The 26790-nt window shown below is 44.7% G+C and overlaps 1 protein-coding gene across 1 annotated transcript; it reads left to right on the top strand.

Moving 5' to 3' along the window:
- LOC148015959 (derlin-2-like) lies at positions 1-26790 on the top strand. The gene is made up of 7 exons (XM_087664782.1): positions 1-211; positions 288-460; positions 539-638; positions 25607-25821; positions 25915-25998; positions 26102-26155; positions 26243-26790. The coding sequence occupies exons 2-7, from the start codon at positions 362-364 to the stop codon at positions 26426-26428; spliced, it is 738 nt and encodes a 245-aa protein (XP_087520908.1). The 5' UTR covers positions 1-211; positions 288-361; the 3' UTR covers positions 26429-26790.

Raw genomic sequence — 26790 nt, 5'->3', positions numbered from 1 at the left:
GTCATCTCTCTGTCACCGCTGCCCTTCTGAACTGACAAATGCAAGTTTCTCGCCTTATCGCTCCGCAATGTTTTCCTTGTCCGTCAGCTTCATAGATGTCGTAAGGGAGCGGGCCCGTGCCACCATGTTCTTGGATCTCCTCATCCCTGTCACCTGTGTCAAACCAGAACAAATAATCTTCAGAAGAACCGATTGAATTCTGTCAGAACAGGTGAGGATTCAGAGGAAAACAGTGGTTATGTCCGATTTCTACTCCGGTGCCATTTTTCTTGTCTCTCTACTTGCAGGTTTCGTATGATCCTCACACACCGAAGACTGAGAAAGTTTTTGCAAGTGTTGTCAAGTATCTAGAATTAAGCAAATGGCACAGGTTGTTGAAGAGTGGTACAAGCACATGCCTGTCATCACCCGATCGTATTTGACACTGTCAATTCTCACAACTCTGGGCTGTGCACTGGAAGTAAGTGGTGTCCTCTCACTTACGCTGTCAGTTGTGGAGATAAACAAATGATATGAATGGTCTCTTCACTGACTGTAGGTGATATCGCCATACCATCTGTATTTGAACGCTGACAAGGTCATTAGACACTTCGAGTTTTGGCGGCTCTTTACCACCTTCTTCTATTTTGGAAAGCTGGGTAAGATCCCTTGAACATCTTCTGCAGCCTTGTTTGGTGGTATAATCAAAGGGTATGAAAGAACTAGTGATGCCATGCCATTTCTTCTTGATATACCAAGTCTAGATGCATTCTGACTCAGTTACCTCAATCCTGCATTGGACCACTTAAGTAATTAGTATAATCAAGATCATTACATGACTGACTGATTTGTGTAATCCGGACCATTACACAACCAACTGATTTTGTATACCATGAAATGGACGTTTAGTGGACTTGTTATCATGTTTGAAAAATGCCTTTACCAGTACCACGTGGTTTGCATGATCTGTGAGTGTTAGGACTTGCAACCTGTCCATAAACACCTGTCAAAGGGTCTGCAGCATCTGTGTGTACAGAAAGTTATACCCTCTTCTCTGCAGAATTGCAGTAGTCACACTCAAGTAATATCATCATTGCTTTTGGGAATAGAATCTATGTGGTGAGCTTTATTATTAAGAGCTGCTTGCGAATCAGAAATGGGAAAAAAGAGCCCCCACATTGGAAATAGTAACAAAGTTTTTGATACCACCTCTTCTTTCTAATTAGCTTTGTAAGTTGCATAGACATTTGGTTTAACCTGGAGCATCTATTTGAATAGCTTAAAAACATCTTCGCTATGGATTGTTGCATGAACTTGTGATATGTTGGGAATGGGCAGCAACAGTCAGTCTAAAGCTAAACCTGAGCTTTGGACAACACCATCCATAAGCCTGACATTTGGGTCTACATTAGGAAAGGTAGCTGACCATACATCCATGCACCGGCTTCAGACTGAAATCTGTCCTGCTGCAAAATGCAGGCTTGGACAGTAAGGTTGCTTTGTCCTTTGGTAAAAATCTTGGGCAGAAGTGAGCAGGTAATATGGGGTAATTGAAACCAATCTTCCCTCTCGGAGAGGGTGATAATGACCTGATTAATCAACAACTATGGCAAGTAATTAATTACATAAAACTCAAAAACACAATTTACCACTTAATCTTGGACAATGGACAGCCAGTTGGCCCCAAAACCTGCGCCCTTTGTGGTATTTCTTTAATTTGCATTGCAATCCGGATGGAATACACAGATTCCTTGAATCTCCTTCGGTCTCCAATTGTCTCTTGCTGTGAAGAATAACCAGCAAGCCTTCAAACCAAATTGCCCCTTGGTTTGCTTGGGAATTGGCCTTCAACTGTGCTCCTTGGATGGCCAATTCAGCCCAAATGTCATTTGGCTGAATGGTAACTTGAATTTCCTAAAATTGCCCCAATTTCCTTGACTAAAATTCAAGTCTTTAGGCCTTAATCTTGAGCATGCTTTCCAAGGTGATTGTCAAACCCTAATTTTTGCTGTAAATTAGGGTTAACAATAGAGACTAGGCAAAATCTCCACCTCTAATGGCTGATTTTGCTGGAAATTATTGGGAAAGAATGGGGAGAGATTGGAGGATGAGAGAGAATGTTGAGGAGAGAGAAAAATTGATTTTTGCCACCCTATTTAGACGGCCATAGAAGCTCTGACTACCAAGACCTCCCAAAACTGCACAGTCCTTGCATGTAGCTCGAGGCATTAGTGAGGGTACCAGCTTGGGCCTAAAATGATGACGGCCATAATGGCACTGGAGACGTTTGCACAAGAAAACTAGGAGGTTGTAAGACATAAATCTCCTCCTCCATGATGCCATGTGAACCACCCTGTTGGGCTTGTAACGTGGCTGACCTGCATGGGCCAAGAGGCGTCTCAGGGAATCAAGTAATTCCTAAATCTTGCATGAGCTGGTAATACCATCGAGATATGGTGATAAGCTTATCTTGTTTGCGAAGGAGATGGAGAAGCCTTTGGTACTTGTAAAGCACGTATATGTAGAAGGGACTTCCCGAAACTTGAGGAGATGGGGAAGGGGTTGGAATACCGGATGACTAAGGAGTAGATGGAGCTGTCAAGGGTGGAAGGGGAGTGGGTGATTGTTGTAGGAGGGGGAGGGAAAGGAGTCGTAGACAAAGGAGGGGTGTTAGAGGTAACCTAGAAGGAAGCGGAGGGGATGATGGTGGGGAGGGGGCTAGTCGAAGACGGTGAACTACCTGTAGTAGAAGCACCATCAATTGGATCCTTGAAGGTTGCAGCCTCATTGAAGCTTACATTCTTGCTCATCTTGATCTTATGAGTTGTCGGATCATAAGCCGATAGCCCTTCGTAGTCATATTGTAACCAACGAAGATAAACTTCTTCGACGTGGAATCAAGCTTTCTCCATCTTTTCTTCTTACATTCTTGCTCATCTTGATCTTATGAGTTGTTGGGTCATAGAGCCGATAGCTCTTCGTAGTCATATTGTAATCAACGAAGATAAACTTCTTCGACGTGGAATCAAGCTTTCTCCATCTTTTCTTCTTGTCCACATTGACATATACCTTACATTCAAAGATGCGAAAGTGAGAAACAAAAGGCTTCTTCCCAAAGAAAGTTGGGTGGTAGGGAGTCATATTCTGCAATGCTGAAGCTGACCTATTGCGAATATGAACCGTAGTAGCCAAGGCCTCACCCCATGAAGAATGGGGAAGACCTCTATGCTCCACACTGTTAGAGATCATAGCCTGTCGAGGACTGCACAGTCCAGTCGGACTGCCACGTGGCAGTCCGACTGATTGCAGTACAGTCGGCTGCATTTAATGTAGCCGACAGGCCTATTTCTGGCGCCTGTTTTCTGGCTATTTATAGCTGAGATTTCTGCAGTCTGCATACACTTTTCTGCTCGCAGATTACAGACTGGTGGCTCGCGCAGATTCCGTCTCTGTTCGCAGATTTCTGACAGGAGACAGTGCGGACAGCAGCAGACTTCGAGGTGAACAGCAGGTTGCATTGTCGAGGTGGAGACACGCAGTCCAGCGCACTACGCCCGTGTATATATCTGCATATCTTTGTATACAGCACACTTTATACAGCAGATCTTCATCTTCCACTGTCTCTTTCTCTCTCTTCTCTCTCTTTGCGTTCTCTCTCTCTCAGTCCTACGCTTCCGCAGTGCTGCACTCTGACATGGTATTAGAGCAGTGTTAAAGGGCTGATTGAGTGCAGAACCAACCTGAAGAGGAGTTTCTATCGCGACACCAGGCTGCATTTTCAGCGTTTGAGGGCAGGCAGGAAGGCTGCGCCTTGGAACAAGGCTGAAGTGAGCGTGGGCGCGCAGGAAAGGAGTCCAGGTGGTGGATTTGCTGCTGTTTGACGAGGAGGAAGTTTGAGTTTTCAGCTTTCAAGTGCAGGTTTTGCTTTTTCATCGCCTCCGGCGGGTGAAGAAGTTTCAGGACGCGGAAGAGCCCTAGTAGGCTGAGTTATCACAGTCAGAGGGGGCTGCTTTTGCGTTTGTGAAGACATTACAGGTGAAGATGTCTACCGAGATTGACTTGGAGTTCCAGACGATTATGGACCGGAAGGTGCCTGTCTTACCGGCTCTTCCCGCAGATCAGAAGCTCGATGGCGACAACTCCAGATATGAGGAGAACGGCATCTATAAATTGAAGTCTTCCACTGCCCTCTCTACTCTCCTTCTTACCTCTCAGACATAGTCAGAGCTATGGCATGCTCGGTTTGGTCACCTCAACTATGATTATCTTCGGAGGGCGTCACGTGGACAGCTTGTTGGAGGGTTGCTGGATATAGTGGTGAGCCAGCAGCCATGCGTCTCTTGCATTCGTGGGAAGCAGCATAGGGATGCCATTCCCCACAAAGCTTCGCGGCGGTCTACTTCACCGATGGAGCTTGTATCTACGGATCTTTGTGGCCCTATGAGGAACGAGTCCTTGCGAGGGAGCTCGTACTTCATGTTGATCGTAGATGACTACAGCAGGATGACATGGGCCTATTTTTTGGCATTGAAGTCAGAAGCTTTCTCCCACTTCAAGGATTGGCTTCTCTTTGAGGAGAACCGATCAGGCCGGAGATTGAAGACCTTACGATCCGACAAGGGTGGTGAATTTGTTTCTAATGAGTTTACTTATTTTTGTGCAGATAAAGGTATTCACCAGGAGTTTGCTAATACCAACACTCCTCAAGAAAATGACATTCTTGAATGGAAAAACCGTAGTGTGATCGAGATGGCGTGTACCATGATGGAGCACCGACAGACATCTCAATTTCTGTGGGCCGAGGCTATGGCTATTGCAGTCCACATCCTTAATCGATCACCCACTTCGGCCGTTGATGGGATGACACCTTTTGAGGCTTACTTTGGGACTAAGCCCGATGTTTCTTATTTTAGGGTCTTTGGGTGTAATACCTATGCTCACATTCCCAAGACTCATCGTGATAAATTTGAAGCAGCTTCTCGAAGACAGGTATTTGTTGGCTACAGCTCCCAGTCCCAAGGCTGTCGTTTGTATGATTCCGTTAAGCGGGATGTGTACACTAGTCGAGATGTGCGGTTTGTGGAGGTTCCGGCCATATCAGCGGGTGAGGAGCATCCCGTTCTTGGAGATCCAGGGGAGAGTTGGACTCCTGCTACAGTTCCTTTGGAGCCCGTGCCTTTTGATTCTGATTCTGTTTCTGACACAGAGTCTACTGTTCCACCGGTCCCCTCCGAGGAGTTACCACGGGTGGATATCCCAGAGTCTTCAGCTGTTGGAGAGAGACGAGGGGAGGTCCGGCCTCCTCGTTGGGCCCGTGACACACTCCGTGATTCAGGGATCGAGCGGGTCCCTGAGGAGTGGGGCTCGCAGGATGGTCCGCGGCGGTCACGGAGGCACCAGGCACATTCTACGGAGCTTGTTTGCTCTAACTATTGTTTGATGACCCGTGTTATGCAGGATCGAGAGCCCACCTCCGTGAAGGAGGCTTTACAGTCCGTGTTGAGATATCGAGCTCCACTCGTGATATGCCAGGGTGACCGTTGTGCATTTATGTCACCGACGTGTCAGTTGCAGATGCGGTTGGTACACCGCCCATGAATAATAGCTAGACGACAGCTATTCTTATCTACTCTAGTTCGTGGCTCAGTTAGTATGCCACCTTAGTTAGTTGTCTTTGGTTTGAGACCCATATATAGGGTTATTCTATTTCTTTGTATTAGAGTTCTTTTGGCTTACACAACTAAGAAGAGGAAAACTGTTTTCAGCCTCCACCCTTGTGTGTCTTCCCCCATTGTGCAAGCAAGAAAGCTACAAGTGAGACTCCTTTCTTCTTTCCCATAATCTTGACATGGTATCAGAGCCTTGTTCGTGGTAAGGAGCTCAATAAAGCAAGCCAAGCTTGCGTTGTTCTGGTAAGAGGAGCAGTGTTGCTTTCATTTTCTGTTTTGGGAGCAAATCTCTGCAGGTAGCACAGCTGGAAATTGCAGGAGTGTATTGTCTCAGGTTGAGACACCCTTCGCGGTGAAGCAAGAGGGCAGTATATGCTGCGGGAAATGGCTTTAGCCCTTGGCGATCCTGTTTTTTTGATTTGAGGTCATTTCGGGGCCTGTTTTGGAGGCGGAAGTTTTCTGCACGTACTCAGAAAAAGGCCCAGTTTTATGCTGTGCGACCACTGTTTTACAGGTCGGTGAAAAATTACCACAGAAATTGCATCGTATGCTTATGTGCAAAGACATTGGGAGTTACAAAATCATCCTTGGTTCCTGTTTATGCAAAATCGTCACTAGGAAGTGACTGTGTGGTCAAATACCACTTTCGCCAGTCTTGCAGATTTGCCCTTGTGAGGGTAAAACTGTATTTTTTGCAGTGACAGAATTTTTTGCAGTGTTTTGTAATGGCGTCTGATTCTCTTTCACAGATTGTAACTGAAAAGCTTGACAAGAATAACTTCCAAGCATGGAAGTTTAGAATGACGAATTTTCTTATGGGAAAAGGATATTGGGAATTTGTTGCAGGAAATGAAGAAGAACCAATTCTTTCTGATGTTCCCAATCAAAAGCAAATGTAGGTATTCAAAGCATGGCATGAGAGAGCCAGGAAAGTTATGTATTGGCTGTCTATCAGTATTTCAGACTCTATGATTGTGCATATTCAGGATGCAAGTACGCCAAAGGAGGCATGGGATACTTTGTCAAAAATATATAGCACAAATACGCAAGCCAGGAAAATGTAGCTCAAACAAGAGTTGCATAATGTGCAAAGAGAAAGTATGAGCATCAATGACTACCACATGAAAGTGAAGAAGATTGCAGATGCACTTGCTTCCATTGGGTCGCCAGTGGAAGATGATGATTTAGTTTCTGTGACCTTGAATGGTCTAGGAAAGGATTATGCACAGTTTCGGACATCCATTTCAGTTCGTGAAAGATTTTCTGATTTTGAGGAGTTAATTGCTCTTCTAATTTCTGAGGAGCAGAGAAATGGTGGTACATCTTCTTCAGGAGGAACTTCAAAAGAAGCTGTCTTCTACTCAAATGCTGGAAGAGGTAGAGGCAGAGGTAGAGGAGGTCGATTTGGAGGCCGTGGTAGAAATCAGAATATGCAGCAAACTCAAGAAAACCAGTTCTATGGAGGAGGACGTGGTAACTCTAGAGGCAGGGAGAGCCAAAGAGGTCGTGGTGGATGGCAAAGAGGCCAAAATGCAAATAGCAATGTTGAATGCTACTACTGTGGTAAAATGGGTCATATGGCTAAAGACTGCTATAAAAAGCAGAATGACATTATGAATGGGAAATTGCAACAAGGGAATTATGCATCTTCTAGTAGACAGGGTGATGACAGAAATGAGCATTTGTTTATGGTGCAGCACATGAACAATTCTGTGACAAGTGCAGAAGAAAGCAACGATGTATGGTATGTTGACTCAGGTGCATCAAATCACATGACAGGTCATGCAGAATGGATAGAGGATGCAAGGAAAATGGAAAAACTAGGATTTGTGGAGACTGCTAATGATACTGCACATCCTATTGTGCAAATTGGAAAAATTCCTTTGTCTATGCAGGATGGGAAAAAGAAATACCTGTCCGATGTATTTCATGTCCCGAATATCACCAAGAATCTGGTTTCTGTTGGTCAAATGGTTGAGCAGGGCTTGCAGGTCAGATTTAATCCTCATGGATGCTTTGTTGAGGATATGAAAAATAAAGGTCGCTTGATAGCAAAAGGAAAGAAGAAGGGCAGAATGTTTATGTTGGATGCAGACATGTCTGAATTGAGTGCAACAATGTTTGCACATGGGACCGGTGTAGTTGCAGATATTGATATCTGGCATAAACGCATTGGTCATGTTAATGTACAGCAACTTAAATCAATGTAGGCCCAAAATATTGTTGCAGGATTGCCTAAATTCAAGGTTGCAGAAATGCATAAGGTATGTGAAGCCTGTCAGTTTGGAAAACAGGCAAGGAAACCATTTCCTAGACATGTTTAAGAGAGTAAGAAGCCATTGGAATTAATCCACTCTGATGTGTGGACTACTAAAGCTGCATCTCTTGGAGGATGTCATTATTTTGTCACTTTTATTGATGACTATAGCAGAAAAGTTTGGGTGTATTTTATGAAGAAGAAAAGTGAAGTGTTTGGGCATTTCAAAACTCTTAAAGCTATGGTTGAAAAAGAAACAGGTCTGCAAATAAAATGCCTAAGGTTAGATGGAGGGGGAGAGTACCTCTCAAATGAGTTTGCAAGGTTCTTGCAGAAGCATGGCATAAAGCAACAATATTCATGTAGTCATACCCCACAACAAAATGCAATTGCAGAAAGGAAAAATAGGCATATTGGAGAGATATCTCGTGTCATGCTCAACGAAAAAGACTTGCCAGATTTTTACTGGGCTGAAGCAGTTGCTACAGCAGTCTACATAATGAACAGGACTCCCACTGCAGCAATACATGGGATGACTTCAGAGGAGAGGTATATTGGTAGAAAACCAGATATTTCTCATTTGAAAATTTTTGGTTGCATTGCCTATGTACATGTGTCAGATGAGTTGAGATCCAAGTTGGATCCAAAAGCTGAGAAGTGCATCTTTATTGGTTACTCTCTACAGTAGAAAGGGTATAGATGCTATAACCCTTCTACTCGTAAGTTTACAGTGAGCAGAGATGTTTTTGATGAGATGAGTAGCTGGTATAAACCAGTAAATGTGATTGATGATGTAGATGCACAAAATGGTAATGCTGTACAGAATTCACAGCAGCAGTCACAAAATATTAGTGGACCTGGAGCGTTCTCTAGCAGTGGTTCACATTCTTCGCCATGGACAGGCAGATTGAGATTAGGAGAATCTTCTCAAAGCAATGCAAATAGTGGTATGCAGGTATCAAGAAAAGGTAGATCAGCCCATGTTTGATGTGAATGCAGGTCACTCTTATGTGGATGGTGAATCTAGTGGCTCAGAACATAGCATTGATGATGAGTTGGGTATTCCTTCTATTGTTATACCTGGAGTAAGGAAGACCAGGGATGTTTTGAGAGCACCTGGGAGTGAACCTACTTTGCGCAGGTCAACCAGAGTTAGGTATCCTGTGGATAGGCTGAAATGTGATGGATTTACAGCCATTCACTATGCATATATGGTCAAAGTGATACAGGAACCAGAACCCACTTCTTTTGAGCAAGCCATGGGAAAAGAAAAATGGGAGAAAGCCATGGATGAAGAAATGGATGCCTTGGAAGCAAATGCTACATGGGAATTGGTACCTTTGCCTAAAGGTAAGAATGCAATTGGCTGTAAGTGGGTTTATAAGGTGAAACACAATGCAGATGGTTCTGTGAACAGATACAAGGCAAGATTAGTAGTCAAGGGGTATGCACAAACATATGGCATTGACTATGAAGAAACATTCAGTCCGGTTGCAAGGATGACAACCGTAAGAGCAGTCATTGCTATGGCTGCATCAAAGGGATGGTCTTTACATCAGATGGATGTAAAGAATGCATTCTTGCATGGTGATTTGCAAGAAGAGGTCTATATGGAGCAGGCACCAGGATATGTGCATGCTGTTCATCCTGAGTTTGTTTGTAGGTTGAAGAAAGCCTTATATGGCTTGAAGCAAGCACCTAGAGCATGGTTTGACAAGATAGGGCAGTATCTTGTCACTATTGGCTTTCAGATTTCCAAGGCAGATTTCTCACTTTATGTGAGAAAAACAGAGAAATGTATTATGCTACTTGTCATTTATGTTGATGATTTGATTATGACAGGTGGCAGTCATGAAGATATCCTTCATGTGAAAATGCTATTGAAGCAGAAGTTTGAGATGAAGGATTTGGGAGAGCTGCGTTATTTCTTGGGCATTGAGGTAATTAGATCACCTAGTGGGATACAGCTCTTGCAGAGGCAGTATGGATTGGACATGCTGTCCAAATATGGGATGACAGGCTGTAAGTCTATTTCAGTTCCTTTGGAGCAGAATGTGAAGTTGAGCGCAGATGTAGGTGAGTTTCTGGAAGACCCTACTATGTACAGACGCATAGTAGGAAGCTTGATTTATATGACTATTACCAGGCCAGATTTGAGCTATGCTGTTGGATTGGTAAGTCAGTTTATGCAGGCTCCAAGGAAACCGCATTTGGATGCGGCTAGACGCATACTCAGGTATGTGAAGTTCACATTGCAGTATGGACTATTTTATGAGACTGGGGTTCAGATACAGTTGCATGGATACACTGATGCTGATTGGGCTGGTAGCATTTCTGATAGACGATCTACCAGTGGATATGTGTTCTCTTTTGGGAGTGCTGCAGTCACTTGGAGCAGCAAGAAACAGCCTACAGTTGCCTTGTCGAGCACAGAGGCTGAGTACAGGGGTGCAACAATGGCTGCATGTGAGGTAGCTTGGTTGCATAAGCTACTTTATGATATGCATCAATCTACAGATGGGTCGGTTGTCATTTATTGTGACAACATGAGTAGTATACACTTGGCAAATAACCCAGTCTATCATGCTAGAACAAAGCACATTGAGGTGCATTATCACTATGTGCGGGAGAGGGTTTTACTAGGTCTTATTGATCTAGTTTATGTCAGCACAGAGGATCAGGTAGCTGACATATTCACAAAGGCATTGGGCGCAGAGAAGCTGCGCAAGTTTAGAGACCTGCTTGGTGTGCAGGAATTGGGATTGAGCTCCAGGGGGAGTGTTGAGATATCGAGCTCCACTCGTGATATGCCAGGGTAACCGTTGTGCATTTATGTCACCGACGTGTCAGTTGCAGATGCGGTTGGTACACCGCCCATGAATAATAGCTAGACGACAGCTATCCTTATCTACTCTAGTTCGTGGCTCAGTTAGTATGCCACCTTAGTTAGTTGTCTTTGGTTTGAGACCCATATATAGGGTTCTTCTATCTCTTTGTATTAGAGTTCTTTTGGCTTACACAACTAATAAGAGGAAAACTGTTTTCAGCCTCCACCCTTGTGTGTCTTCCCCCATTGTGCAAGCAAGAAAGCTACAAGTGAGACTCCTTCCTTCTTTCCCACAATCTTGACAGTCCGCACCATGGAAGAAAGCTATGGAAGCCGAGTTGGAGGCTATTGAGAGGAATGGCACTTGGTCACTCGTGCCACGCCCCCCGAATAAGAAGGTGATTGGCGTCAAATGGGTCTTCAAGACCAAGTACCTAAGCGATGGCTCTTTGGACAAGTACAAGGCTCGCCTTGTTGCTAAAGGTTTTGCATAGCGCCCAGGGATTGATTGTCATGATACTTTTGCCCCCACTGCTCGTATGGCGACTATTCGAGCTGTTCTTGCCTTGGCTGGCCATAGGAGATGGCCTGTCTATCCGTTGGATGTGAAGTCGGCCTTCCTCAATGGTGATTTGAAGGAGGCGATGTATGTCGAGCAGCCTCCTGGCTTTGGATCTTCAGATGGGAAAGTCTACAGGTTGAAGAAGGCCTTGTATAGCCTCAAGCAGGCTCCGCGTGCATGGAACGAGAAGATTGATTCGTTCCTTCAGTCACCGTTGGGATATCGGCGTTCTAAGGCCGATCCGCAGCTTTATGTACACACTTCCGAGGATGGTTGTGTGCTTTTTGTGTTGTATGTTGATGATTTGATTGTCACAGGTGATCATGCACAGAAGGTCCAAGAGACAAAAGCAGCTTTACATCGGATGTTCGAGATGACGGACTTGGGTCTACTCCATTTCTTTTTGGGCCATGAGATTTATCAGTCTCAGAGGGGGATTTTTATCTCTCAGGAGAGATATATACAGGAGCTCTTGGTTTCTTTTGCGATGGAGGATTGTCGGACCCTTTCTACTCCTATGGATCCGAACTGGAAGGCCACTTCCCATTCAGCTTCTTCCATGGCGGATGCTTCCCGCTATTGTCAGTTGATTGGATCATTGATTTGGCTCCTCAACACTCGTATTGATCTTTGTTTTGCTGTTGGACTCTTGGTAGGGTTTATGAGTGAACCTCAGACGGTGCATTGGCAGGCTCCTCAGAGGATACTTCAGTATTTGAGGGGGACGTCTGATTTAGGGATTCATTATCCCGCAGGCACAGGTGGTTCAGATCTTGTTCTTGCAGGTTGGAGCGACTCGGATTGGGCCGGTGATGTGGACCACAGGCGGTCTACTACAAGTTACTGTTTTACCTTGGGTGCAGGTGTTATCTCATGGAGTAGCAAGAAGCAGCCCACGGTAGCCCTTTCGTCTACTGAGGCGGAGTATCGGGCCGCGTCTTTCACCACATGTGAGGCTATGTGGCTTCGGAGATTGTTGGAGGAGCTTGGCTGCCCCTAGACTCGTCCTACTTTGCTGCAATGCGACAATGAGAGTTGCATTGCCTTGGCACAGAATCCTGTTTTTCATACCCGGACGAAGCACATAGAGATCCAGTACCACTTCATCAGAGAGAAGCTTCTGGATGAGACCATCACCGTAGAGTATTGCAAGACGGAGGACAATCTTGCAGATTTGTTTACAAAGGCACTTTCCCAGGCTCTACTTCGGAGACATTCCAGATCTCTCAGGCTTCTACGCCGCCCAGGCTCTGAGAGGGGGTGTTAGAGATCATAGCCTGTCTAGGACTGCACAGTCCAGTCGGACTGCCACGTGGCAGGCCGACTGACTGCAGTACAGTCGGCTCGATTTAATGTAGCCAACATGCCTATTTCTGGTGCCTGTTTTCTGGCTATTTATAACCGAGATTTCTGCAGTCTACATACACTTTTCTGCTCGCAGATTACAGACTGGTGGCTCGTGCAGATTTCGTCTCTGTTCACAAATTTCTGACAGGAGACAGTGTAGACTGCAGCAGACTTCGAGGTGAACAGCAGGTTGCATCGTCGAGGTGGAGACACGCAGTCCAGCGCATTGCGCCCGTGTATATATCTGTATATCTTTGTATACAGCACACTTTATACAGCAGATCTGTTAGCAGAGTATTTGTCAGCTCATGTGTGAGTCTGAGCTTGATCTGGGTTGGGCATTTTTATTAGGTATTTTAGGTATTTTTCTAGTGTGGCATTTTATGCCAGTGGGACATTTTATGCACCAGTCGGCCAGCATTAATGTTGTCCGACCAACATTATTGCTCCCCACTTTTTCAGCCTATTTATACTCAGTGGCTCCTCCTCAGTCAGTCACTTCATCTTCACCATCTGCAGACTCTGTGGAGAGAGGAGCCAGTGCCAGTGCCCACGTAGCCAGTGACTCACTGTTGTATGCGACTGTCTCGTGTTCAGATATATGGATTCCATTTCCCGTGCATACATCTGAGTTCTCATCTGTATCGTGTTCTTTTCTTTTCTCTTTTTGTCTTGTGTTTCAGCAGTTTATTTCAGCACATGTTTATGCTTCCACCGCTGCTCCACTTCTGACATGGTATCAGTTTTCAGGATTTGTGTTTCTGCTGTGTTTTCTTGCTGATTTCAGGACTGTTTTGTACCCCTGCTGATCAGACGACTGTTGTCGCAGCAAGGCGACCTGTTTTGAGGCTGTTTTCAGCCTGCGTTTTTTCCAGTTTTGCCATCGCCTGCTGCCTCCGCACCCTCTGCTGCCTACGCACCCTATTCATCTTCCACTGTCTCTTTCTCTCTCTCCTCTCTCTCTGCGTTCTCTCTCTCTCAGTCCTACGCTTCCGCACCGCTGCACTCTGACATGTGCATAAGGTACTTGGCCTTTCTAAGGAAGGTCATGCCCATAAGTCCGCAAAGATTGGTGTGAATCAACTCAAGCGGTTTAGAAGCCCTTTTGAGTAGCAACTTCTGGATGAGGTTGCCTATGCTGCTTGCCCCTCAAGTAGCTGGGGCATAGTATGTGAACAGGAGGGAAATCTGAAAGTTCCTCAACCATCTTTCATTGTGAAGATTGCCAAATAGCATCAAGATTCAAATGCCCATAAGGAGCATGCCAAAGTAGTCCAAGATCGTGTGAAGATTGAACAACAAGGGCTGTGAGTGTATAGAGTACACCCTCTTATATATGTGACCAAAGAGCAGCTCCTAAAGATGCATCCTTCGCCGTAACTATATCCTAGGTAAAGATGACTCAGGTACCTAGCTGTATAAGACCGTAAATAGACAGAAGGTTAAAGTCCAAATCTGGTATATAGAGGACTTTGGCCGAAAAGAATGCCGATTGAGCAACAAAGTAATGGTCCTCACTTCATGAATGAGGATCGAAGAGTTGTCACCAATGGTGATGGATCCCCCTTTGGAATGCATATCCTAAAGTCAATCCTGTTGGTAAGTCATGTGGAAAGAGGCCCCACTATCCATGAGCCAAGGCTTCTCCTCAGAAGAAGAAGCAAGAGCCGTGTCCTCCACCTCAAACAAGTGTATGAAGACAGACTTAGTGGTAGCAGGTGTAGTCTTTGAATCCTTGGACTCCTCGTTAGGCTTCAAATGGGGGTACTTTTGCCAACACTTCTCCTCAGGATGAGTGCCCTTCCCATAGTGTGGACACTTAGGCTTCTTTTTCTCATCCTTGAGGCTTGGAATTATCCTTCTTGTTCTCTTGTTTCTTAGCCTATGGCTTCTCCTTCTTCTGGCCCCTAGAACTTGTAGTAAAAGCCTTTGTGGTACTGGATCCAGTAGTCCCCACCTTTGTGAGATGCTCATCATGCTCTAAGACAAGTGGTGAAGCTCATCATGCTCCAAGACAAGCGGTGAAAGCTCCTCCTAAAGAAGAGTATTTGAAGTCCTTGAAGTCAGAAGGCTAGTGTAGAAGACATTGTTGTACTTAGGAGATGGTAGCCAAGTCAATAGAATCAGGGCTATATCCTTTGAAGATATCATCTTCTTGAGGGACGCAAGTTTGTCCCACATATCCTCCAATTTGTTGATGTGATCTTTCATGGAAGGAGAGTCATCAACATCAAGTATTGAAGCTTCTTTTCCAAGGAGATCCCATGGGCAAATGTCTTATGATGGTAAATAGACGCAAGCTTATTCCATACCTCTACCTTCTGGGCTTCAATTTGTGAATATGGACCAAGATAGAATCTTGCAAACTCATAAAGAGGAAGGATCAAGCTCGAGAGTTGAGCTGATCTCAAAGGGCTGCACGATCCATCGATGACCCATGTGCAGGGTCTTCCAGGGTTGGGGGAATAGAGAGAGAGAAACTCCCAGAGGTGGAAGGTATCGAGAATACACTCCACCTAATACAACCACGAAGAATAATTGGAATCATCCAACTTGTTGTCTTTGGGCAAAGAAGGAAGCACGAGTACTTGTACAGTGGGTGCCATGTAAGGCATCTTTAAGCTAGTAGTAGACCTCGCTTATGAGAAACATGGAGGGAGAATGAAACCAGCCTTCCTTTCATGGATGGGTGGTAATTCCCTAATTGCAACTTAGTTATAGCAGTAACATTTATTACAAAATTGAGAAATGCAAATTAACTTACAATCTTGGACAATGGGACACCTTGTTGGCCCCAAAACAAACTGGCATCCCTTTCGGTATTTATTTAACTTAACTGAAGAAGAAGTTGATGTAAAATGGGATTCTCCCAATCCCTTTTAGTATTCCAACTCCCCTTGTTGTCCAAAATGACCAGCAAGTCTTCAATTTGATTTGCCTCTTGATTCGGGCAGTCAATTGGCCTTTATCCGCTTTGATGGAGATGTAAAATGCCCCGGCCACTTGTTTACTATCATCAACTGATACTTATGGCCAAATGAATGACCTAGGCCAACAACGCACCAGATACCACCAAGTACCTGTGCGGCATAATTTATATAGCAACTTTTGTCTTTGACATCCTGTAATTTCCTTGGGTCCTGGGCTTGTAAATTTACTCTAATCCCAGTTACACCTCACATGTACAACATTTACTTAACCATGCGATTAAAAATTAATCCACATGTTAAGTGAGGTTTCAAAAATACACATCCTCATGATAGAGAACGAGAGGGTTGCTCTGAACGGAGAGTCCACATAGGGGCTCAGACCTCCGATAATCTCGTCGTCACTCAAAAGAATGATGAGAGACCTTATTCTTTGAGTCAGTAAAGCCGAAGAACTGGTGTTGAGACATCTTCGAGAACCTGCAATCATGCAGAAAGCTGCGCTTGACGATCAAACAACATGAAAATAGGAGGAATGAGCTATCATCTACACCCAAATGCTATCGCTTGCACCTAGAAGCTGTTGCCTACACCTAGAAAGCTGTCGCCTATAGTTAGAGATTGTCACCAAGGGCAAATGCTTGCAAAAGATGATGACCAAAGTGTGGGAGGTGGCAGCTATAAATAGCTGGAAATTCCTAAATTTGGCTGACCTGAAAATAGGGGCCAAAATATGGCCGATCTGCTGGAAACAATGATAGGACTGCAATAAATGCAGTCTCCGATTGCTGGAAAAAATGCCATGAATAATGCCACAGCAGTCCAGACAATGTGTGACTGACAAGGGATGAAATTTGATTGATAGGCATAAGAACTGGGCCTAAAATAGGAGAAATGCATGCTAAAGTGCCAGAGCTCCCATGTTGCCATCAGACTTTGATAGGAGCTCACAACCGGGAGATGACAAATCAACAATACTAAAAGTAGCAGGTTAAAAGTACTAATGGTTGGAACTTGGAGAGTTGCCACTCTTAGGCTATGGCAAACCAATGTTGAAATCTTGTAGCTTGAACAAGCAACAACAATTTGATGTGACATTAGCATTTAATGCTAATGTAATCATTAATATAAATATCAATGTAACATTCAAAGCTGTTATAACACTAACATTTAACATTAAGCTCAATGTTTCAATTGTTTTTAATGTTAAGGTTATTTTTTTACAATAATATTAATGCTGTTGATAATGTTATTAACATTAGCTTTGACAATTATATTGGGTATGTATATTGATTGATGTCAAAGAGAGAGAAGACGTAGGGGGGAGAGATAGAGTGTGTTAAGAAGACTGCTAGGGTTTGCACTGAGGACACACAGAGTGTACGACCATGACAGAAACACAAAGACACAGACACAGAGGGGAAAACTCAAACCCTAAACGCAAAACTCAAAACTCAAACCCTAAACGCAAAACTCAAAACTCAAACACAAACAGAAGGGAGAGAGAGAATACAACTCTGAAGTGAATGAATGCTGTAAATGAATGTAAGAGTGTACAGTGTGCTCAAGGGTAGAGCAATGTCGGAGTGTGACGTCCACTGAAGACGGATCCCAAGTCTGTGACCACCAGTCGGAGCGTAGGAGTGCTGAATAGTGAATGGCAGCAGGGTGGTCACCAAAACGCAGCAGTCTGGAGGTTGGAAACTGGTAAACGCAGCAGTGTACCACCGATCGGGGGCTGGAAACTGTGCACAGTCTGCTGTAAACAGCAGGCTGAAACAGTGTCTGAGAGTGTTAGGGCCTGCAATGCTGAAAAAGGAGGATGGCTGACCTTGGAGATGGTGGACAGCAGGCTGAACAGCAGTCTGGGAGAGTTTGGAGCAGTTGCCAGCAGCTGAGAGCTGTCGCCTACAGCAATGGACAGACTGAAGATGATGTGGCTGCAGTCGATGATGGCTGGACAGCAGATGGAGGCGGGCTGTAGGCTGGAAACTGGGCGCCAACAACAGCAGAGGGTGTGTGGGCTGGTGTAACCTGCAAAACAAGGATAATGGTTGAATGGGGGCAGCCTGTCTATTTATAGATGTGGAAGGGCACCCCAAAAATTAGGATTTTCACCAAACTTTCTCGAACCGCTCTCCATTTTAGGGTTTCCACTGAACTCTCTCGAACCGCTCCCCGTTTTAGGGTTTTACTCTAAAAGAGCATTTTTAGTGTGTTTTGGGGTTGTTTAAGAGGCTAATCAGCAAGTAATGCATATTTTAGCTCAACACCCCCTTCTAGGCCCAAAATTGAGCCGAAAGGTTAGGCCAGCCATGGTGATGTTTATGTACCCCAAGGCGTCCCACCCCAAAGTAGCCAAGGCATCGGACAAAAGGTGCACGTTGGCTGCCCAGTGGCCTACCAAGATTTTAGAGGCGATGGTTATCTTACCAAGGGAATCCAAGTAGTCACCCTAGAGAGAGCAGGGCATCGGACAAACGGTGCACGTCGGTTGCCCAGTGGCCTACCAAGTCCTACAAAGGTGGATTGAACCACATTGAACTTTGTGTTTTTTTTTTGGTGAATAAGTGTGGTAAATTTTATGGGATGTGGCCGATTGAGTAATAGTGACCCAGAAGACCGGAGTAGGGAGGGTACACCCAACACATCACAAAACAATACAAGCTAACCCATCTACTCACGGAATCGATGACGAGGAAAAATAGGTGATGAGGTATCCATGTGATGAAGAAGGATGATAGTGTGGTAACAACAGCCGCTGGTGGAAACAGTTTAGGATCCACTCAAGTGGTGCTCTGCACAATGAGATGCAAAGTATGCTACATACTGAAGAATGCTCATGCAGCAGGTGCCACTTGGACAGTGTCCCTCATGGGAAAATTGTTCACTTGCCCAAGCGCCCTAGTACAAAGATGATGAAATCATGCAATGCAAAGGGTAAGATACAACAGGGGGGAGAAGCCGATGTCGAAGAAAAAGTGTTGAAGCCCGTAGAATACCAAGAAGGATAGGAACTCCCTCTCAACTTGGATGTAGATGCCGAAGAAGGAAGAGGAGCTTGATATCGGTCTTCGTGTGGTGCCGAGAACCATAAGGAATGAAGAGGAGGAGGAAGCATCCCAGTTGGAAGAGCTAGGTAGAAGTTACCGCCATGATAGCATCAAGAGAGATGCTGCACGATCTGCCTCGAGAGGGGAAGCCTCCATGTTGGTAGAAGAGCAAAACTCCAAGGATGATGAAACCATGAAGGAACGGCGTACATCCCAAGTCTCCAGCCCAGGTAGGACTGGGCAAACTTGCATGTTAGCCCTACACTGAAAACAAAACCTGCAAAGGAGATCAAAGTTTGCAATCACAGAGGTCAGTAGTGAGATGCTCCAAAAACAAAAGAAAACAAAAATGAAAAGCTAACTGAAGGAACAAGTGCAAAGATGCAAATGTATATGTGTGTGTGAGTAAATGCAGCGGAAGACTTAAAATGTAGAGACAAAAATCCTATGGGCCCGATTCAGAGTGCGAAAAATGAATGCTAGACTGACCTAGGGTATCTGAAAGGACCTAGAGACATGCTAGTCTAAGAAGGTGGCCATCATCACATACGTCCAGTAGCGGGGCTCTGCCAAGGGAATGCCTGACGAGGTGGGGAGGAAGGTGAGATAGATGCATGAAGTGTAACGGGATCGGAACCTGTAGACCAATCAACCAATTCTTCAGGAGTAGAGAAGGATGGCCGCTGAGGTTGTCCAGGTGCCACATGTCCAGTAGTCGCTATGGGGGTTGGAGGAGCAGATAGGGCACAGCGGAAGGCGTAGCCCCATTGGACTGTGAAGCTGCAGCGGTCTGCTGAGGCTTTTTAGGTGGAAGACCTTGGGCCTTGGAGTGACACTTCTCGTCCACATGGCCTGCTCTCTGGCAGTGTGTGCAAAACCGGTTTTTCTTAGGGAGTTGCTGCCAGATAGGTCTTGATTCTTTGGTTTCATTAGAGGAAGAGGAGTCACCCTTTGATTGGCTTGTCTTTGCATCTTGCGACTTTTTGCCATTGGTGGTTTTCCCTCCCGAAGAAGAAGCAACCAACCCCCTCTGCTCTGAATAAGACTGTGATGAGGATTTCTTGTGGACTTGATCATGCAACCTTGCGTAGCGCAAGAATTGGCACTCAAACTCGTAGAAGGTTGGCAATCGAGGTTGGGAGATGATGTGTTGAATGAAATTGAAGTATTTTGCGGGCAACTTATTCAAGAAGAATGTAATGCGACTGTCATCTGACTTTGGAGAGCCAGTAGTGGCGAAGTGGGCAAGTAATCGCCTATAGTCAGCCAGCTTGACTTTCAGATCATCCCCTTCCTTAAGAGAGAACTCTTGAAGCTCAAAGTTGAGATTGATGCGTGGAGTACGATTACGAGCCGCATAGCGGTCGAGAAGGTGACTCCAATGCTCTGACGCGAGCGGGAAGTGCTGCAACTGAGAGTGAAACTTAGGAAGCAATCCCTGCATTAGCTCAACATTGGCTGTAGCATTGCGGACTCTCCATTGACGGATGTAGTCAGGGTGAGCTAGTCGAGGGTCCGACATAGACTCTAGACCAATGACGAGGTCCCAAAGACCCTGAGACTCAAGCACTTGTTGCATGAAATTCGACCAAGTAGTGAAATTTGACCCGTTAAAGTGTGTCTTATCCGTGAAGGCATTCTTGGCCATTGCAACAGGAGTGGTGGTGCTCGGAGATGGATAGTGTGAAAAAGTGTAGTGGAGGTAGGATGAGGGAGTGGAGTACACTTGGGAATGGGCCCCAGAGTGCCTACCAGGCATGTGGGTAGTGTGTAAGGTGGATCCATAGGTAGGGATGGGCTGACTAGGCATGGGCATGGTAGCCACATGAGGAACCCAAGGAGGTGGGATGGGAACATGGGGAGTAGAAGATGGGAATCCTTGCATAGGTGTAACCCAAGGAGAGTGTGAAGACGCACCATAAGCTGAGGATGGAAACCCCTGCGTATGAGTGGTCATGGGAGATGTGAAGTTGGGGATAGTGAGGGGGATGCCCATCACAATCGACCCAGGAGTGATGGATGTGCTCATTTGTTGAAAGGTGAGAGGCATTGTGTTAAAGGGTGGCATTTCCCCTAACGAAGCACCATGGTGCAAAGAGGTAGAGAATGGGGTGGAGAAGGAAAAGGTGCTAGGAGCGGAGATGGTAGATCCAACCCCTAGGGTGTGTGATGCAGATGTGGAGTATAATCCAATATTTTGGAAAGATGATGAGAGATGATCAAGGTGTGATATAGAAGAGGGCGGGATGGGAGGGAAGTGAGAAGTGTGTGTAATATGCTAAAATGAAACAGAAGCTGTAGATGTACCTGAATTTCGTCTGCTTCGTGAGCCCCCTCTATTGAAGTTCACATATGCAAAGCCATTCGAATCCTGTACCTCAAAAGAAGAAACAGGCGAGGGTTTTGATTCATGCAACACAAAAGAATTGTACAAACCTGACATTGGACCTGGTGGAGATGATGAAGATGGATCGCTAGACGTTCCAAATGCCGTATGTCCTCCATGATCGAAGAGGTGGCCAGCCTCACCAACCGGTCCGAATGTGGCAGCAAAACTGGTAGGAGGGGTGTAAACATCACCATACTTGTTGCGATAGTACTCCTCAAAGTCCTCTGTCATGTTAGTGAAATCTGGTGAAGGTGGAGTGTCGTACTCCTCACCGAGTCCATAATGCCGTCTCAGGGCCTCCAATGATGGAGAACCCTGATAAGACATCATAGGAATTGGAGAAGGTGGCTGGGACATTGTGATTCGGTTACGAGTCGTATTGTGTGCCTTGCACAAAGACTAGCTCTCAACAATATCCGCAGGATACTCTTTACAAGAGCGCAGGCTCTAATACCATGTCAAGAAGATTGCTAGGGTTTGCATTGAGGACACACAGAGTGTACGACCACGACAGAAACACAAAGACACAGACATAGACACAGACACAGAGGGCAAAACTCAAACCCTAAACGCAAAACTCAAAACTCAAACACAAAAACTCAAACACAAATAGAAGAAGGGAGAGAGAGAACACAACTCTGAAGTGAATGAATGCTGTAAATGAATGTAAGAGTGTACAGTGTGCTCAAGGGCAGAGCAATGTCGGAGTGTGACGTCCACCGAAGATGGATCCCAAGTCTGTGACCGCCAGTCTGAGTATAGGAGTGCTGAATAGTGAATGGCAGCAGGCTGGTCACCAAAACGCAGCAGTCGGGAGGCTAGAAACTGGTAACAGCAGCAGTGCACCACCGATTAGGGGCTGGAAACTGTGCACAGTCTGCTGTAAACAACAGGCTTAAACAATGTCTGAGAGTGTCGGGGCTGGTAATGCTGAAAACGCAGGCTGGCTGACCTTGGAGATGATGGACGGCAGGCTGAACAGCAGTCTAGGACAGTTTGGAGCAGTCGCCAACAGCTGAGAGCTATCGCCTACAGCAATGGACAGGCTGAAGATGATGTGGCTGCAGTCGATGATGGCTGGACAGCAGATGGAGGTGGGCTGCAAGCTGGAAACTGGGCGCCAACAGCAGCATAGGGTGTGTGGGCTGGTGTAACCTGCAAAACAAGGATAATGGCTGAATGGGGGCAGCCTGTCTATTTATAGATGTGGAAGGGTGCCCCAAAAATTAGGGTTTCCACTAAACTTTCTCGAACCGCTCTCCATTTTAGGGTTTCCACTGAACTCTCTCGAACCGCTCCGTGTTTTAGGGTTTTACTCTAAAAGAGCATTTTTAGTGTGTTTTGGGGCTGTTTAAGAGGCTAATCAGCAAGTAATGCATATTTTAGCTCAACAAAGAGCGCATGTGGAAGAAGACAGGGGAGAGAGTAGGTGTGGAAGAGAGAAGATGCAAGGAGATTGAAGTACCTTTGCAATTAGCCTAATCTCCATGGGTGTAAGGTGAGATGGGTGGAGCTTATGCAGGAGCTTGACCTTGAGATTCATTACTGAAGGGGTGCAACTAACATAGTTTTCGATACCCTTAGTTGAATCCTTGAAGTTAATGCCTTATTTTATCTTTCTCTCAAAGATTATTACCAAAAGGATCCTCACTTTGGCAAGCTTTGGCAACCAGTTCAAGATGGACCTAGTAGCCCAAGATACTTTGGCAGTTTGAATGCCCGAAAGGTGGCTATTGAGAGAAGAACGGTGGAAATTTTTTCATTTGTAATGGATTACTATTTAAACAAGGTAAAGTTTGTGTGCCCAATGATTAGGATAATTACAAAAAGAATTTTGTACGAGTGTCATGATATGCCAAGCTAAGGGTCCCCTAGCATACATTGGACTTTGGCGCTGCTTACTTGCTACTTTTATTGGCTGCACATGAAGATTTTGGTTGTCTTACATGTGTGAGTATCTAGAGTGTTGACTTAATAAAGTTGAATGGCACAAACAAGGGGGAAGATTACATCCTTTACGAATTCCGGATAAGGAGAGTAGCATTTTTATGTGTTTTGTAGTGGGATTATCTCTTGTATAAATTGAGGTTATGATGTGTTCTAGGTTGCGGTTGACTAATTGACGAAAGTGGCTCGATTCATGACCATAAAGACGACTGTTAAAAGTCTAGAATTGAATGGTCTCTTTGTTGAGCTTCTCTGCAGGCTTTATGGTTTGTTTGATGAAATAGTTAGTGATTGAGATTCTAAGTTCATTGCCCATTTTTGGCAGATGGTCTTCCAAAAATTGAAAACTCAATTGTCCATGTTGTCCTTGACAATCTTGAGACAAATGGACAGACTGAAAGGACAAACCAGACTATGGAGGATATGTTGCATGCATATATCTTCCATAGACACTCTGATTGGGAATGCGATCTTCCTCAGATTGAGTTCGCATATAATAATGCTAAGCATTTGGCTACTAGTTATAGCCCATTTATGCTGATGTATGTTTATATATGAGTTCCTTGAATAACAAATGGATGCCCAATAAATGACAAATACAAAGAAAACGAGAATCAATGAATAGGTACAAGAATGTCCACATAGGCAAGGAATGTGATACAAGCACATGGAGTGGTAAGGTTCTGGCCAACCATTGAAGAACCTAGAATGAGGGTGAAGCTTGGAAGAAAAAGACAGTAATAGGGTGCACAAGGCTCAGCAATACTCATAGCTGGGGTCCAGGCTGGTGTGGTACACTCGGTAAAGTTGAAAATGCCGTGAATAACCGTCTTGTATGAATCTGGACTGAAAGCAGCCAACCAGCACATATGCATTTTGGATGCACATGAGGAATATCTGTGTCGTAGTTGTAGTAGCAGTTGGAGGCAGCATAGATTGTGTTTTGACAGCAAGGCTGAGTTTTCAGTATAGGAATGCAGTCTGGCAATTGTCAACAGCAGTGTGGGTGGCAGATGCAAGCGCTTGGGAGTGGGAGGCTGTGTTTTGATCAGAAACAGCAGTGTGGAGACAATAGGCAGCAGTTGACTACGTGGCTACTATTGTGGGAAGCAGAAAAATGTGCATTTAGAGGCCTAAACAGCAGTGTCCAACTCTGGAGAAGTTGTGGCTGAAGCAAAGGCTGTCGTGGATGCAACAGTAAGCAAGCAAGGACAGCAGGGGCAGGTCAGGATGGTTAGAAGGGTGGTGAAAAAGGCTAGAATAATTGCGCTGAGTGCTAATGATTGGGATGAAAAGTGTTGGTTGATAATAATTAATTAGTGAGCAGTAAATTTGGCCTAATTTAGCGTTGCTTAACATGCTTGATACCCTTCTCTTTATTTTTATTTTCTATGCTTGTGTGGCTTTTGTCATCTCATGTATGGAAGTTGGATCTATGTGGGTGTTTCAGTCTTGTTGACCTTGAGCTGATCCAATGGCTTGCTGAGTTTCTGAACTTGGTCAATTGTGTTAGGTATAAAAATGCAATAGCTGACCTTCTTGAGAATATCCAATACCTCTATAAGTTTCTGAAAGCTGGTGCATCAGTAAATTCGATTGGCTATAAAGACTTTTGTCTTGGAAATGTAGTTCTAGATTGCAACATTCCCAGTAATAGCACTCCCGCATCTTCTGTATAAGGTTCAACAGTGAGGATAATGCTTGTCGTTGATATCATAATGGAAATAGAGATGCAGAGGGTGGACAGCAGAGAGAAGAACAGGAGTAGGATGAAAGCAGATGCAAAGGAATAACTGAGATCGAATGTATTACATGGGGAAGCCCGATAACAAGGAGTGATGCAGGACAATGGGCACTGGGATTGGGCTGACTAGTAAATGGTCTAACCATGGTGGGTAGGAAAAAATACTTGGAGCCAAAATATGGGTCCAAAAAGGGGCTCGACATGGAATTGCACAAATGCTCTCAACAATAGACAGTGCACAGGATGAATCTGAAATGCAGACTCCAAGGATCTGAGAATGAACAGGATGAAATAGTCTAAGCTACAAAAGCCTGGATGCAATTGGTCAAACTAGCTGGAAATGTTATTTATAAGCAGTCCTACTTTCTAATGTCCATCTGGTTTGACCTGCATTAACATGACGTGACCTGCCATGGGGCAGGCTTGCCTGGTTGCTGTCATTTCACCTCTTGATACGCCTAACCGCTGGTGTGCATGCCAAACCCTAATGGATTGCGTTTGTCACCAAGCTTCTGAATGTGCTGGAACCAGGTCTACAACATGGCACATGGGGAGTCTGACACTATCAAGTCTCTTGCCTTGTCATATGTTTAAATAGGATATGCATGTGACAAGATTGGCAGTCTTTCAAATGCCTCATGCTGGATTCAGCTTTTTGTCCCCGAGTCTGGCAAGCTATGCAGTGAGATGATTCTGAGTTTTAAATTGATAGATGGGGAAAAATCTGCTTACGTTTCACTAAATTGACAAAAGTGGCTTGTCTACTTTGTCACTGCCTTTTCTTTTCTTATGCACTTGCTTGAAGGGTAACTAAAACACCTTTTATGGCATGCATTTCTTTCAAACTAGCATGCTTTTGAAAACCAGTAGGATGAAACTGGTGTCTCTAAACGTGGCATTTTCAGATTTGGACTTCCTATTTCACATGTTCTTTTTGGCACGGTACTGCAAGCTGCTAGAGGAGACATCTTTCAGAGGTCGCCCAGCAGATTTTTTCTACATGCTCTTCTTTGGAGGTAGCTTACTGGCCGGACTTGTCTTGATTGGTGGGATGTTCTCTATGGTGTCTGAATCATTTGCAAAGATTCTCTTCTTGAGCAACTCACTGACCTTCATGATGGTCAGTATTGTCATTTCACCCAAATTAAATCGGAAACCAGTTTGACAAACTGGTAATCATATATTTTGGATTGTTGATGGAATTGTGGTGCAGGTTTATGTCTGGAGCAAACGGAATCCCCATGTACACATGAGTTTTCTGGGACTCTTCACATTTACTGCTCCTTACTTGCCATGGGTGAACCTTCCGAACTGTGTTTGCCTGTCTTTTATCAGCAAATGACATCTGCACTGCTATCTGGCATTCTTGGTGATAGATTTGATGTCTCTGTGTGAAACAGTTTCTTCTGGGATTTTCCATCCTTGTGGGAAGCAGTTCTTGGGTAGATTTATTGGTAAAATACAGTTTCCTTTAGTTGCTAACTTTCTGGATTGTGCAGTTCTATGCCTTTGTTGAATGTTTGCATGCTTTATATTGGCAGGGCATGTCAGCTGGCCATGCTTACTATTTTCTAGAGGATGTGTATCCTGTTATGACTAACCGAAGAGTTCTGAAAACCCCAGGATTCATACAAGCTCTCTTTCCTGATGAAATTTTTGCTGTTTCAAGACCTGGGAACAGATGGATTGCCAGAGCAGAGGCTGGAGTGCATCCTGAACAGGAATAACAAAGAGCATTTTGACACAGGTTCACAAAATCCAGAGCAAGTGTGATTTGTAATTGGTTGATCTTTGAGGCAGCATTTGTGCTTTACCTTCAGTCTTGATTTGATTGTGAGTCTCTTAAGATTATTGCCATGATCATCCTTTACATATCTCAACACATGATCACCAACTAACTTGATTCAAATACTAGGGACGGCCCTTGTAACCCTTAGTCAATCATATGAAAGTTGTCTAATGCTGACTTGCCACTAACCGGCTATGTGATATACATGATGCAAAAGACGAGGGAAAGAACCCACTTTTGTAGATTAGATGTCAAGATCTCATACAAGTCATTTTAAGGTAAGCTAAAATTTTATTATTA

Source organism: Lygodium microphyllum, chromosome 23 (assembly GCF_053477565.2).
Source record: "Lygodium microphyllum isolate KBCC chromosome 23, Lygodium_microphyllum_v1.1.10, whole genome shotgun sequence".
NCBI classification, from domain to species: domain Eukaryota; kingdom Viridiplantae; phylum Streptophyta; class Polypodiopsida; order Schizaeales; family Lygodiaceae; genus Lygodium; species Lygodium microphyllum.
This window is presented reverse-complemented; position numbering and strand designations above follow the sequence as displayed.